At 41.6% G+C, this 17017-nt stretch overlaps 1 protein-coding gene across 1 annotated transcript in view; it reads right to left on the bottom strand.

Moving 5' to 3' along the window:
- The window catches only part of ctnnbl1 (catenin, beta like 1), a 99862-nt gene that overhangs the window by 70455 nt on the left and 12390 nt on the right, over positions 1–17017 (bottom strand). The window contains exons 6-7 of the mRNA XM_033627953.2: positions 5603–5696; positions 1360–1451 (exon numbers count right to left, since the gene is read on the bottom strand). Of these exons, the coding sequence (XP_033483844.2) occupies positions 1360–1451; positions 5603–5696 (186 nt within the window). The remainder of the gene's footprint in view (positions 1–1359; positions 1452–5602; positions 5697–17017) is intronic.

The raw sequence follows: 17017 nt of genomic DNA, 5'->3' as shown, positions 1-17017 counted from the left end.
GTTCACACGGAGCCGCAAAATCTACTGGAAACGCTGTAGTATGCACACCAGGCCAATGGGTGGCAGTGTAAATTTGCAAAGCAACACCACGGCATGAAGCCATGCGCCTGCGCTGAAGCGCCTTCCTCTACACCGCAGTGATTACAAACCCAAACAAAAAAGACACAATGGTGAAAGCATGCACAAATAACTTTGTCTGGATGGACGATGAGGTGGAGCTGCTACAGTAACAGATCTACACTTCACTTCAAATCAACAGGGTGAGCAGCACAAAAAGAGCTTGGCATTGTTGTTGTGAAGGTCAGCATGCCTAGTGACTGGAACCATAATACACATGTGTGAAAAGTCCCCGTTTTCAGAGGAACTGCATATTGCAAGTTTACATGACAACGGAGACGCTGCCATTTCCAAAAAGTTGCACTCTGGAAACCGTTTTCAAAATGTTGCGTTTTCAGGCACCCAAAACACTGCTGTCGTGTAAACGATCGGCCAAAATGCAACTAAAGTTCACCGTTTTCAGTTGAAATCGTTGTTGTATAAACAGGGCCTAACTTTCAGTGTCAATGGGGCAATCGCTTTCTGCTGCCTCAAAACAGCAATACACCAACAATATCCCTGACCACACTTTATTTCAAAACCCATGGGCACACAGATAGGCATAGGCAGGTATATTTGCTCCTCACAGGTCTGCACTGCCTGTAAAAAAATTGACAACAGTGCTGGTCTGAAACTAGCAATGACAGTGGTGCTGCACTGTGCGCCACTTTGAGCTGGGTGTAATATAGGGCCCACTATCTTTTAAATGCTGGATAAAATGGTTTACATTACAGGTTATCTGCATGCATTTCATTGCATGCACATAAGCAAATTTATTTTAAAGCTAAAACTACTTCAACCTTCAGTCAAAAGAACACTTTCTTAATTAACCTGTTTTAGAGGACTCTAACTTAATACTACATGCAATCAGTTGTGGAACAGACCATTTTGGAGTAAAGCTGAAGAAAATAGCAAGGGCTGTAACTACGAATTATTTCCTTTATTGGTTAGTGTAGGCATCCTTTGATGTGAAAAACACTTATAATGGCCATCATAAATTCCTACAATCCACGGTGATGTCAGGAAATCATAATTTGTCTGAACAACAGGCCAAAACATAAAAATTTTCAATGTAGTATAGTGTTAAGAAAAGGAAAAACATCAACTTTTCTCAATTTAAAAGTTTAAACAAGAGCATATTTGAATTTTGTACTTAAACAACTCTAAATGATTAATCAATTCTAAACAGTCGCAGATTAATCCATCAATTAACTAATTGTAGCTCTAAAAATTACTCGAGCCAATGCTCTGACACATTCTTACCTTGATTCTCTTGAGCAGCCACTGCATGAGTCCCTGTTGAGCTGCCTCGGTGCACAGGCCTGGTCTGAACTCTGCCATATTTTCTATGATCGCTGAGGAGGACAAAACATCAAAAATCAAGATTAACCTGCAAGTTTGGTGTCTGCCCTGCTAAAGTATCCTTGAGCAAGTCACTATAAACTTAAAAGCTCCATGGCCACCACTTTTGCTGACACCTAGAATTTCCTGACAGAAACCAAATAAGTTGGGATAGACCAATCTGAATTGGTGGGTCGATGTCAGTACAGATACTGATCTCATTTAGTGGACAGGGTATCGGCAAGTTACGACTAATCCCCATTAAACACGTACAAATCCTTTCTAAATGTCATTGTGAAATTCAGTGTTTGCCCTATCTGGGAAAAAACTGAACACTGAGTGAATGTGTAAGATTGACAAACTGTACATTTGTCTCAGGCTGTCAAAGATGCTAAACTCAAACACAGGTGGTTGGATGTAAGGGAATTTTCAGCATGAGTTACACACCATGTTAAAGTTACCCACAACAACCCAAAAATGAGACTAATCAGACAAAGATACATTTTTAAGGACTGTCCACACCAAGAATGACAACAACAACTAAAAATACATAGTTTTATAAATTGTTCTAACTCAAGTCAATGGAGGAGTCCACACCACAACTAAAACGACAACAGCAGTGGCAAATTATATTGTTGGTATCCCTTTCAAACAACAGCCAATCAAAATCTATCATAAATTACTGGCTGTTACCACAGACAGGTAAACGAAAACTGTCCTGATAAAGATACTATCAAGAATGATATCTGGGATACAATAGGGTTCATCTTTAGAAGACAATTACGAATAGTTGACGTCATTGTCGGAACCCATCGGCTGTATTCGGCGTCTGACTTCGGGCAGCCGGCGATACAGCCTCTGGGGGCGGACCCCCGATTTTTTGGCATTCCTGTTTGATTAGGTGAATTTCCGTTTCTGACTTCCGTTTATATATAAGGAAATATGCTGAACCATTGCGATGGATTCAGAGTTTGCAGTGACGCCAATTATGTTCCGCCTCGTTAGTTCACCGCACGGAGCGTTCAACCTGGCAACAACTGCAGCCGGCTTAAACGTGATTGAACAATATCACGCGGACTACAAACAGCCTACAACCGGAAACCAGGGCTCTTCCACTCTTCTTCCGGAGGCAAGATCTCCGGGGTTTGCCTACAGACTCTACATTCACTGAATGTAGAGTCTGTATATAGAGACTAAGTTAACGCTAGCTCCAGCATACATGGGGTGGTTTGCAGCTGCTTGTGAAGCGGTCAGGATAACAGTCAGCATCTCCAAGTCTGAGGCCATGGTTCTCAGTCAGAAAACGGTGGATTGCTCCCTCTGGGTTAGAAGCAAGGTACTGCCCCAAGCGAAGAACTTCAAGTATCTCAGGGCCTTGTCCACGAGTGATGGTAAAATAAAGTGTGAGATGGACAAGCAGTCTGGCACGGCATCGCAAGTGATGTGGTGGTTGTGCCGGACTGTCATGGTGAAGAAGGAGCTGAGCAAAAAGGCAAAGCGCCCAATTTACCGGTCCATCTACGTTCCAACCGTCACCTACGGTCATGAGCTTTGGGTACTGACCGAAACAATGAGATCGCAGATACAAGCGGTTGAAATCCGCTTCCTCCATAGGGTGTCTGGGCTTAGCCATAGAGATAGGGTGAGGAGCTCAGACATCCAGCGGGAGCTCAAAGTAGAGCAGCTGCTCCTTCAAGGTGAAAGGGGCCAGTTGAGGTGGTTTGGGCATGCTTGTAGCTTGCACGTCATCTACAGAGGCCCATGTCACGGTGTCCAGCGCTACTATAAACAAAGCTTCAGACTTGTTTTCTCTGTGCTGGTGCATCTGCCTCAATACATGCTGCAACTTCAGTATAGTCTTTAATCAAAGTCCTCTAACTATCACAAGTTAACATACAGATGGTATGCAAACACACTTTAAAGCAGAACTGTGAAATACAACAGTCATCTTTTTACAGAGGGTTCATCTGGGTTCTGTCCCAGCTACTTCTAATATTATCTATCTATATTAGAAAGCTGTCTCTGCCACATGATATCTCTATCAGAGCAGACTGCAGCAGAAGGGGACAGAGAGAGAGAAAGAGATTGCGGGGTGGTGATGAAAGGAGGGAGAAGAGGAAAACTAAGGGGATGGAGGGAAGGGAAATAAATTGAGAGGAAACGCAGAAGGGAGGCAAAAGGGTGGGAAGCTAAAGTCAAAGATGAGAGATGGGAAGCTGAGGGAATGAGGGACATGAGGAGAGAGGGAGTGAGGGAATGTAACAACATCACAACAAACATACACAGAGTTTGGAGAGAAGACAAAACAAATAAGACAGAAAACGAGCAACATCTGGAGAGAGGGGCAGCAGATGATAGAGAAATGTTGAGTGAAAGAGAAATGTTGGGAGAAAGAAACAGAAGAGGGGATGGAGAGGGAGGGCGCTGAGGGAGAGAGAGGAAGGGCCTTTATCAGTGATTCAAACAGAGCAGACAGACAGCATCCTGGTGGACAGCAGGCTCAGAGCAGAGAGCAGCCAAGGCAGACAAAAGGCTTATTCAAGCTTGGAGAGCTCCCTTGATAACACACACACACACACACATACACACACACACGCACACACTTGAATAGAAGATCTGCACAAGCACTGCTCCCTCGATATAACCCACACTTGCACAAAGAGCCAAATACACACACCTAAACAGCTCTCCTGACACTCGGCCTCAATCTGGCAACAAAGAAAAAAATCATCTCAGTAGACTCATTCAACACAAAAAGAGCTGAGAGGCAGAAAAGTCTGATTCATGGGAGGCTAAATACAGAGAGCATGACTTCTCAAACTATCCGCTGGCCCGTGCCCTCTCCTAGCCCTCATGTCTACATTTAAAGCTGTTAAATCTATCCCACAAACACGCGATTCTGACTCTCCACAACTAAGAGTTCACGCCTCAGATTTATAAAACAGTGTTTAAAAGTGCTTACTCTTTGCTAAAACATTTAAATGAGAGTCTGACGGCTTCCTTTCGCTGTCACTGGAAAAAGTCTAGGACACTTGGCAGCAGGGGGACTCACTGTTAAAGCTTAAAGAATACAAATAAAGTTAGTCTACGCCCTCTGTGTAATGTCAAATCCAGGTCCAGGAGGACTAGCTGTCACTGTACTGCCCAGAGCTCTAACACTGGCTCATACACACCTTAAAGGCATAGCTCCCTCCGGAAAGGCTTGTCATGTTTCTGCACTAAACATGACAAGGATGATCAATTATTCTTGCTCTGAATATTCAAATGCTACTGAGCTGCTATCTTTATCCAAGCCTGTTTTTTTTATCATGTGCAGTATAGAAGCAGCAAAGAGTCTGTGGCACCTACAGTGTGCAGTGAAATTTGTCCCAGATTTCTTCCAGATATTTGTCCCACATGTTTTGAATATAAATGAATGCACTGAAAGCACCTTCCAGTCTAGTTATTTTGTGGATATACTACTCATAAGAACATGGCCTGATGTTTTGCTGAGATGTATGCATGGGTAGATTGGTTAATGACATGTTTGTCCTATTGACCTTGCGCATTTTAGCAACATGGATCAGACACTGTTGATCCTGTCTATATCAGATGTTTCATATTATGTTGGTTAACATCTGCTGCTTTTGGTCCACTTTTGTTAGCATTTTAGCATATTTCTAACAGTTTTATAATATAAAGTACACAAACAAACACTGAGATACTTCTTGTTTTGTTACTTAACAAAAGGACAGCAACAGTCTTTGTAAGCAAAACAGCTCCATATTTCATTCCTGGAACCTGCTTTGTTGGCAGTTTAATTAGTCTAGGATTCAGTTCAAAACATGATGAATGTTTGAACGCAGTATGCCAAGCTTTCAGCTGTTTGATTCAGATGAATTTTGCGTACACTGGGCAGGTGACAGTGGATGATTGTAGCTCTGTCTCTGTCCTTTAACAATTTCAGTAAATTCACCTATGCCAGCTAACAAAACTGTGGTTGCCGGGTTCCAGGTTGGCCTAAAAAAAATAAAACATCATCCCTGCAGCACTCTATACGGCAATGAAGTTTTTGGGGAATCAAATTTTAACTACATAAGATTTTTGTTTATGTTGATGACAGTTTGCTTCAGGACAAACAGTGACAGAAACGTCACTGTTAAGGACTTCGTATACGTCTCCTTACCCAGTGTGTTATAGATGCCATCAGCCTCCTCCTTCACCTGCTCATCCAGCCGCTCCATATTCTGCACCAGCAAGGCCACCACCTGGCCCTCCAACTGCAGACACAGAAAGATCGAGCTCAAGTCTTACACATAAGTGCTATAAAATCTTGCCAGAGTTTTCCCGACATGATTTTCATTTCACAAAAAGAATAACATTTATTGATCAGTGGGCAACTACGACCGCTTTCCACCTTCATTAAATTACATTTACACTTATTCTACACTGGTTCTGTTTCGCTGGATGCCGCAATGTGTATTAGATCATTTCTGGGTGTAAGGCTCGTTGCCTTACAGAGATTATACAACTAAAGGAACATTAGACTTGATCTTGCTAATGATAACTCATGTCATCATTAAAATATGTCAGCAACCAACCCTATCTGTTCTTTTCCAAATCTCATTAATGTTACCACAGACACGAGGACAAAGCACACCTGGCTGACATTGTTGATCTGACATTAATTCTCTTGGTAAATGGTAAATGGACCTGCACTTACATCAGGGGCCGACGTTAAGGTTTTTTCCTACTTGTCCTGCTGGGCAAGTACTTCTCAAATCTACTTGCCCCATCTAAATTCTTACTTGCCCTGCTTAAGAGGTTCTTTTTCTGGCTGTGTGGTGCATTTTTTCGCTCATGACTTATATCTTACGTCAGCAGAGACGCTCAGCCAATGGAGGCAGCAGCACATAAAAAAGCAGCACACTGCAACTGGCCCCTCCGAGGACAGAAACAGGAGAGGAAATACACAATTACAGGCCTGGAATTAAGTCATTTTTAGGGCAAGGCCACTTTGGCCTTTGATAAATACAAATTTATTGGGGCATCATGGCCAAAATGTGTGGCACCAAGGCCAAAACCAATGGCGCAATAACAATATGTGCTAACTACATTGAATGAAGACAAAACAATGTATGTGTTGAAAAACAGTACTGAGTTTATTAAAACTGGGTGTGCATGACTGGAGATATATCTCGTTTCTTGTTTCTTCTTTGTTTTGATTCATGTCCCTTATTTTTTAAGTCTTTGAAATCTCTTTATTCTTTTGTTATCTCCTAGTTATTAAGAAATTATTATTAGAAGAAGATTCTTTATTGTCCTTTTTCAGCACATTACATACATTTGACCCATCCTACTGTATACACTAGGAGCAGTGGACAGCCGCAGTGCAGCGTCAGGGGACCAACTACAGTTCTTTTGCCAATGCCAGTGGTCAGGGTCACTGACAGGAGTATTCACCTAACATAGCCTACATATCTTTAAAGGAGCAATAAGCGAAATTCATCATTTCTAGATTGAAGGAATTAAAAAAATGCTATGTGAAGAACTAGAGGTGTAATTTCATCTGGAGTATAGCATGACCTCACACACCCTCTCTCTGTGTTGATCTCCAGCCCATTGTTTACAAGCTGGTCCGGCTGCGCGTTCATGTACGTTCATGTGAATGCGAGAGCTAAAGGGGCTACAATCTGACTCGGAGCTAGCTCTTCTTCTCCTGGACAGATACAACATAAAGTCAAATATCTGTTTTAATTAGTGTTACAGTAATGTTAGGCACATGTCACTATGTCGATTCAATTAAATTTAATGTTACAATCGTAGCATGGGTTAATGTCTGGAGCTTGAGTTATTAGCGGCTCAGTCCCAGCAATGGGTCAGGCGTTACGGTTGTGTTAGGTAAGTAGCCCGGCAGCCCAGCTCACATTTGCAATTAGCATTGCAAAATGTAGCCTGGCGGGCAGCCTGGCGGCTGTGTTTAGCGATTCCCCTGCCTACTTCAATAATGATGGTACCTGTAATAAATGCAATATATTTGTTGAAATGGAGGCGAGGCTCAGTGACTAGAAGAGCTGGTAGAAGCGCTCCATAGCTGCAAGCTACTCCAGTAGCCGTAGTAGCTCTAGTGCTAACTAGGGATGTAACAATTACCGATATTACGGTAAATTTCGGTTAATTTTTACACGGTAAGAATTACCGTTTATGTTTAAATTAATTGCATTATCGCGGTGGATTATCAGGACATGTAATAACAGCCTCATTCAAGTCTCGCGATGCAGACGCTGCGTGAATGTGTAGCATGTGTAAACACAAAGAATGAAAACATGGCGGAAGGTGGTGATAGCGGACATTTTCCCCCCCAACTAAACGCACAAAGTCAGAGGTCTGGGCGTACTTTGGGTTTCTGAAGAATGCCGAGGGACAGCTGGTGGAGGACAACTATGCTGTGTGCAGAACATGCAGAAAGAAAGTTGCTGCGAAGGGTAGCAACACTACAAATCTGCTGGCTCATCTCCGCGACCATCATCCACAGCTTTACAGCCAATGCAAGTTATGCTATGCAAACGTAACGCTAATTGAGATCAACTATGATTGAATCACTGTGATTATGGTTATTGTATGGCGAGCTAGAATCGATATAACGTTAGACGGCCAGTTATGCTTTCTTGACATAAGCTCAAGGAAACAACATAAAACGCTGCTGTGTTAACCTTTGACCGAGAGCGTGCACTCCTTTTCTCATACAGGTAATCCTCTGACTCACATGCACACTTCTAATGTGTGAATTATTCTGTGTAATGATGACCATTGTCCTTAGGGTTTTTATGGTTTCTCCTGCACATTTGTGATATCTATTCTATATATTGTATGTCTTTTGATCTACTCTTGCATTGTTTTGTTTTATATATATTTTTCCTCTCATGCTAATAAATAAATAATATATCAATTGTTTACGTATTTTGCTGACTATTAAAATGCACCAGACAAATAAGCTTTGCTCTTGTAATGTGTTTACATATTTTGTTAATTTAAAATAAAATTTTCTGTTGCTGTGCCAATCCCTTGCCCCTTTAATGTGAAAGTTTCATTTTAATATAAGATTTTGGCTGTTAACATTTTAGTATGATAAGGAAGTTACAAGATTTAGTAAAGTTATTTCAATGTATCTATTTTTTGGACATTTTACAGCGCTTAAAAAAATATCACAATATTATTGTTTACCGTGATAATTTGGTCATTACAATTGAGATATCAAATTTTCCATATCGTTACATCCCTAGTGCTAACTCTGGGAGCTAATGCTAACGGAGAAGAGTAGGAATGTTAGCATGGCAGCCGACTAGTGCTAACACTAACGTCCCCACGCCAGAACGTTAGCATGGCGGCCGACTAGTGCTAACGATAACGTCCCAACAATTCTCGGCTCCGGCGAGCTCTGTGAGCCGAGAAGCAGACACCCGGAACGTTAGCATGGCAGCCGACTAGTGCTAAGGCTAACGTCCCCACGCTTCTCGGCTCCAGTTCACTGAGCCTGGCGGAGAAGCATAGGGACGTTAGCACTAGTCGACTGCCATGCTAACATACCAACTCTTCTCCATGAGACCGTGAGCCTGCTCCTGGCTCAGTTGGAGTTGGAGCGTTAGCGTGGCTGCCAAGTAGTGCTAACGCTAACAGGAAAGCAGGGTTTTAGGTTTTATTTCCTCGCCCCTGTCGCCCTCATGACACACTTTGTTTTGCTCTACAGGCAGTGCACAACAGCGAACCTAGTGGTAAAACGATTTCACTTATTGCGCCTTTAATTATATAATTATTTATATGTCTCTATGTACATTTTTACATAAATCCCCAATATTTTATCTGACTTTAAAAAAAATCCTCTTCCTTCATTTAATTTGACAATGTTTATTGTATTGTATCATATGTATTAATTCTCTACAGGATCTTGTATGTTCTTTAATGTGTGTTCAATTTATTAGAAGAAAAAAAAAAAAACATTTTGGTGAACCCTGCAGCAAAGTGAACCCTCTTCCTCAGAGAGGATCTTTGCCTCCCAGTTTGTTCCTGGTGGCAGAGCAGAGTGAACCGTCTCTCTTCTCAGAGGATCTTTGTCCCATGAGAGCAGGCAGTGTAAACAACTTTCGCTGGCGATTTGACAGTCACTAGAAGCACATTATGACCCTTTGTACAAGTTTCTGTGTGGTACCTGTGTTGTACATGAGCTAACGTTAGCGGCTAAGGACTGAGAGGCTGTCCGGTATGTGTGTCTGTCTGTCAGAGGAGTGTCAGTACATTAACTTGTTAGCCGTAGCCTTGATGTTTGTCATGTTAATGTTAAAAAAAACAGGACATGCTACACTGGCCGTATGGGTAGGAGGGGGATTACAGCGCTGGCCGTTTCTGCCCTGCGATTAGAAATAAACAAAAAACAAACAAACAAAAAAAATCTGAGTCGGTGCTGCTTGCCCAATCGGGCATGTCTGCGCAGGAGTCTGCTGGCCCGCCGGCTATTTTTACTTGCCCCGGGCATTCGGGCAACCATTAATGTCGGACCCTGTATATTGTGCCTTTCTAGTCATCCAACCACTCAAAGCTCTTTTAACACTACGAGTCACATTCACCCATTCACACACAGATTCATACACTGGTGGCCGAGGCTACCATACAAGGTGCCATCTGCTACTCAGTTTTTAACACACTCACACACCGATGGAACAGCCATCAGGAGCAATTTGGCATTCAGTGTTTTGCTCAAGGATACTTCCGACATAGCCTGGTTCCAGACCATAGACCCCGCCCACTCAACTGAGTAGGCTTGCATTTCTGGTCTGGCATACTTCAATGAATTTGCGATTTATCTCGTCCAAACGATGGATGGACCAATGAACGCCGGGGGTCTAGCGATTAGCCAATCAGCGCCACGCTGATGTCAAGCTGTACGCCGGTGGGTAACTGGTGAGGATAGCAACAATGGCGGCCGCTACAGATCCTACAGACCACATTAGCGATGCTATCGAGGTATTTTGCCACTACTTGCCTTAATGGAGGATCAAATTAAGGATGCTGCTAAACTGGATTTAACGGTGATGCAGCTGGGCGTGCACGACGACGGAGACATTTTAAATGGGCAATGCTCGCTTGTTTTCGGCACCCCCGAGGCATGGATACTAATGACGTCAGATTCTGGGTGAGTCGTTGATCTCTACTGATTGGTTAGGGAAAAATCAAATTCCCTCCCCCTTGTAAATTGCCTTCAATGGAAGCCATTTCAGACTGAAGGTTCTGGGAGCTTCAGTCTGACACTCAGGCTACTTCCGACATGCAGACAAGTGGACTGCGATTAGCGGACGACCTGCTCTACCTCCTGAGCCACAGCTACCTCTTACGCCCCTTGGTGTGGCGATATATTGGCTAGCTAGTTAGCCATTATTTTGGGAACATTAGCTAACTTAGGATGTGACTATATACAATTTATTATGTCCATGACACCACTATGTTGTGACACCAATGTAATGAGTGTTGCTTTTACATAGACATAGACAAGCCTGGCTCATAGCACATCGAAGCATAACAAGAAAGGGGAAAGCTGACCACGGTTCTGCTGAAGCTTGTTCAACTGTTACTGAAGCAGAGAGCAAAAAAGGTGACTAATGAAAAGCTAATTGCATTTTCAATCCACATTACAGGGTTCCTATACATTTGGAATTTCAAAATTCCATACTTTTCCATACCCAAATTTAACCAGACTTCTCAGTTGTTGTTGTTCCAGAGAATATGCGACATCTGAGTAAATATATCAGTGTATCATATTTCACATCATATTTAATTATTAATTATTATTCTTAATAGCCAAGTACCAAAATGCAGTGATGCAAATACAGGTATGGTGAAAAAAAGAGAGAGCCTCTGAACTTCTAGGGGGGTCCAGGGGCATGTTAAAATACATCAATCTGGTGAACTTCGGGAGCAAATTTAGGAGGCTAGATATATGAAGAACTTCGTGTTTCTGTAAACAATTTTGGCCACAGTAAGCTAAATATCTAAAATATGCATTAACCAAGCTAAAAAGGCCAGAGAATGTCACGAGGAAAAGTCCCCAGTTTGCTTAACAAAGTGACAGTGTTAAAAAACAAAAACAAAAGAAATATAGGCTATATGTTAATAGGTCAGTATTAATATTTTATTGTTCCAAGTTTTCTATTTCCACTCTGGTTTTAAAACAGTTTCTAATAAACAGAGACATGCTTTATAACCACGCTAAACACATATCTTAATGATGATTTTAGCTGCATTTTAATGGTGTAAACTTTATTTTATCCTCAGAGTGACAGTTGACAGTGTGGATGATTTTATACTCTGCAGCTCAGAATAACTTGAGACACCTGATAACTGGAAATAAAAACTAAAGAAATAACCCACATTGTTAATTAGCTCCCGTGATTATAAATACAACATTTCGATCAGATAGACCTCATCAGTTATTAACTACTTTTACACTCTTTGGTTCAGTAGCAGAAACAGTCTGGAATTATTTTAAAGTTCTATTACAGTATGTGATATTAAGAATGATTTCATCCTGTCATCAAACTAAATAGCGAAAAATACTCTGTACTTAAGTCATAATAATTCTTAAATGTGCCTTAGCCTACTTTTAATATTTGTAAATTATTATTATATTATTATTATTATTATTATTATTATTATCATTATTATTATATTATTATTATTATAACAATAATTATTATTATTATTTCTAGTCTCTACATCTGTTAAATCAGACAAGCTGATGTTCGCAAAATTATTGTATTATTATAGAAGTTTTTTACAGATAGGCTACTGTTTCATCTCGAAATGAGTATGAGTTCATGATGATGATGTCGCTCCTAATTAACAACTCCGCCTCTTTATGAAGAGGAGCCCTGCAGTGTGCGAGCCTTTTCTTTACCTGCTCAGCTTTCCACATTTTTGAGCTCAGCACCTGCACAATTTTGTTTGTGGATGTGCGTGCTTTTTGCTGCTTTGTCAACTCTGCCTCTTTCACATGAACACGCTCATTGCTGGAAAACACAGAGATGACAGAGCGAGTTGATAATCAGCTTTGTAGTACTGGTTATCCTGGATGGGCGCTGTTAGGCTCTGTGAAGCCAGCTCACCTAAAGAAAGCCCGGCTATGTTAAACGTTCATCGTAGTACAGGCCGACCGGGGGAGAGCGAGTATCAGAGCAGAGACAGTGGAGTGACGGACCGTGGGAGAGAGAAAGGCAGGCAAGCAGTGACACACATCCTGCGACTAGAGTTGCTTTACCTGTGACAGCTGTTTTATTTTTATTCTCCCCTTCCTCAATGCAGTTCCATCATGTAGTGTGACAAAAGTAAGATTTATTATGAATCGTTAAGGGCATCTGTCAGTTAAATTATTTTTGGAAATACCTAATTTTCTATTTTAGAAAACAGTATTTTAGAACAGTGGTAATAGTCTGGAAACATAAATATTTTTCCATACTTTATTTTTCATTTTCCATACTTTTTAATACCTGGAAATTTATCAAATTTATTTCCATACTTCTCCATACTTTCCATACTTGTGTAGGAACCCTGACATTAAACAACTACAACAGTGGAAATATGTAAGTGGTGCAGTGGGTCCAAACCAGCGAGGGAGCAGCCACTAGCCAGTTAGCAAGCTCAACTACTAGCAAGAAAGCAACAACAAAGCATGTTTGAGACTTGTGAAAGGAGTCAAGACGAGACCAAGTGCCTGTATTCAATTTGGTGAGACGAATGTTGGGCCGTTTTGCCAGCAAACTGCAAGCGTTTAGACACACAGAGCCGGATTGGCGAGTTGATCTGAGGTGCCCAATTTTCCGCCTCGTAGGGTAGACGTATTGGCAGAACCTTTTTGGTTTCAACAGAACGAGGCGGCCTTCTGCCACGGGAGGGGCTGTTGAAGACTTGTGGGAGGAGCTGTTGATGACACCGCACGCGCGACCCAGTGGCCGTGGATAAATAGGAAACAGCTGATAGCAGGAATTGGCGAGCAGCTAGTAGCAAGAGGGAAACGCAAACCTGACAGACACTGTAAAGATGAGAAACCGGGGAGACAAAGGAATTGCGCGCCCTCCTTGTCCTCGCAAATGAAGAGGCCGTTAACAATCAAATGATGGGAACGACTTAAGAGAGAATCGCCGAAGGACTGACCAGCCGCGGCTTCCCTCGGAGCAAGGCTGCTTACGTCACACGCTGAACTACACGTTTTGTTACTTGCTCACGCCCCCCACTGCCCCAAAAAAGGCACATTCTGTATAAACAAACGTAGGCAGGCGGCATTTTGCTGCACTCCCCGATTTTGTTTTTATGCTGCCAATGCTGAATGAAGACTGATTGGGCTTTCCTGCAAATTTGCACAATTCCTATTTAAAAAGGGCTTAAAGTACACAACATAAATTGGCAATTCATTTCACAACAAATTTTTTGCTTTTGTTTTTTTGGACCTGCATAAATGAGAGATTTGACGTTTGGTTGTTTGAGCTAGACAGAGCGACGGAATCTTTATGCGGAAACTGGAGACACATATAAACACCAGGTGTAAATGTAATCAGGTTAAATCATATACTATACCAGATACTATCTGGATATGAGACACATTTTAATTCAAGATGTGAAGGGTGTCTAAGACAGTAACACTGCATAACAGTGACACATTCTTGCACTTACAACGCTCTTCTTGTATCAAAATGAAATGTACATGTCATCACTCAACCTGAAAACATGTTTTCCGCTCTCATCAAGACTTAATGACTGCTGTGTAAGATGAGGTATGACTGACTGGGCTGAGAACACGATTCTTACAAATTTCTCTCTGTTAATACATTTTTCATCATTATCATTTTAAACAGAACACTTTTCAAATCTCACAACTTTCAACTTTTTCCACTGTATTTTAAGTCTGTCAGCTGAGTCCTTATCTTTATATTTTGCACCATGATGATGTGAAGAAAACTGACAAACTCATTTCACAAACTGAAAAAATGCAGAGCCAAAGATGACAAAGTGAATGCTTACTTTTAAGCCTCAGTCTTGGCAAAAGAAACTCGGTTCCTGCCTGAGCTTTTCTGAACATGTCCAAGTGTTATCAGTCAAGTCAAGATTGGAGACTCATAACTAAACAGAGCTCGCGGGGTGCCGACTGGCTGGATAAAAGTACTATTACAAATGAAAGAAGATGGACAGTCGACACAGATTTATGAGCCACCGGAGACCGTCGTGGATCATTTTGATTCATCTTATCAAGGATACCACCTGGCCTTCTGGCAACAAGGACAGAGGAGCTGGAAGCATTACAGCAAAGAGGAGAGAGAAATGGATTCAACCAAGCCTCGCTGCCCTGAAACCGTTTCCCTTGGAAGCAGCTGTAAAGAAGAGTGTGGTTTATGGGCGCTCCATTGCATGGTAAATGGACTGCATTTATATAATGCCTTTATCCTGTGAGCACTGCAAAGCCACCTGAGCTACTGTCTCATCCACTATCACATCACAAGCCAATTCACACTCACACACACACACACACACACACACACACACACACACACACACACACACACACACAGAGTGCAGTATTTCTGTCAAGGGTCTTTGACATTCATTCAATTGTCCCTTCAATTGTTCCTGTCCAACACTAACCAACCAGCCAGCCGATGAAAAGAAAAACCTCAAGATACATTCTCAAGACGTTATTTCATCTTTTTAGTGTAAAATTACATTACATCATTTCAGCCAACAACATATAATGCTGATATGGAAAAACAATGTTATTGTTATTTAGGAATTAAATTGCATTTAATGCCCATAGTGTGAATGTAGTGGCATGTAGTACACTATAAAACTTTAATTAATAGCCCGGGCTTTTATTTGCTTCAATTGCTGAACTTCACCGGCATATATTTGGACAGGGGTCTGTATGGGACAGGCCTTAAATTCCTTTTACACAAAACTTTTGCCCAGCAAACATGGGAAATACTATCAAACTTTTTATCGAAACAGTAAGAATATTAGTTTTATAATCACATCTACTGCCCTTTTCTGTTATAGTTTGCATCCATGTCTGTGAAAACCTGTCAGCACAGAGTACCTATACAAACAGCACATTTTCAAGGTGGGCACCCAAGATGCAGTACAGCCAGAAAAGTGAAATTGGCCTTCAGGATATGAAATGTCATCACTTCATCATTTCATCCCATTAGATGAAGTTTTGTCATAATTAGCATAACAGTTCTTGATGTTTTGTGAGGTCACACTGACATTGACCTTTGAACACAAAATTGTAATCAGTCCAAGTGGATGTTTGTGTGAAACTTGAGGAAATTCCCTCAAGGTGAGATATGGAGATATGGAGATATCTCATTCATGAAAAATGAGACAGACAAGCTCACAGTGGCCTTGACCTTTGGCCACCAAAATGTAATCAGTTCATTGTTGAGTCCAAGAGGATATTTGTGCCCAATCTGAGGAAATTCTCTGAAGGTGTTCTTAAGATATCTCGTTCACAAGAATGGGATGGACAGTCGGACGGACACACTGCCTCCGGCTTTTGCTGTCGCCAGCATAGAGGCATAAAAATTAGGCTATCTAATAACAAATCAATTACAAATCATTCATTTGATCTGGCTCCGACAGACAGCGTATCTACATAAACCTCAAGCACTGAAAGAGAGAAAAGGAAAGAAAGAGAGAGAGAGAGAGAGAGAGAGAGAGAGAGAGAGAGAGAGAGAGAGAGAGAGAGAGAGTTACAATGCTCCTTAGGAACTAAAATAATATAAATAATCAAGGAGTGGACACATTCGAACTTTAAGACCACTTCAGAGGTAGGGAGTCACCACCGTTTTTCGTCTCTCTTGTTAACCATGCCGGTAAACGTTGATGAATTATACTTTGGTGCTCATAGTTTCAGTAAAATGAACTTAACAACTGAATTGTTGAAAACCTAACCAAGCTAATGATGTGTAGTATCTTGATACTGACAAAAATTGAAATATTTTTATTTGTATGCATGGTCTAAGCAGCTAACTAATATTTGCCCAAGCAGGTTGCTGACGGTTCACTGTGGGCTTTAAGCGGTTTTCTACATCCAAAGAACTTCTATAAAAATTAACAGCTTTGCAGCATCACAGACCAAGTGTCTAATGGAGACCTGCGTTTATTTGCCAAAATTTGCAGCCACAGTAGCCATCAATGTGAGTGTTTTGGTGGCATCTCGGCATGCTGAACTGCACTACACTTTTTCAAATACACCACACCTGACTTTACCAGCCTCCCAGCACAAAAAGTACCGAATGCAGGTGTAGTTTGACTGGAGACATTTCGATACTAACCCGGCACTGGGTTATTTCAGTACCCAGCCTGGCTACCATTACAATGTCAGATGGTCTATAGAGCCAGTAACATACAGACTTTTGTTTGCATCCTTGAGCACATGTAGGCTAGACAATCCAACAGTAGATCTGTGTTTGGATGTGTTTGTGGAACTGGTGACAAATAGAAGAGTGTTGTGGTTTGGAACCAAACAACTGCCTGCACTCTGCAATACACTTTGCCTCCTCTTTCC

This window comes from Epinephelus lanceolatus, chromosome 8, assembly GCF_041903045.1.
Source record: "Epinephelus lanceolatus isolate andai-2023 chromosome 8, ASM4190304v1, whole genome shotgun sequence".
Taxonomy (NCBI): Eukaryota; Metazoa; Chordata; class Actinopteri; order Perciformes; family Serranidae; genus Epinephelus; species Epinephelus lanceolatus.
The sequence above is the reverse complement of the archived record's forward strand: the minus strand, read 5'-3'. Positions and strand labels throughout refer to the sequence as shown.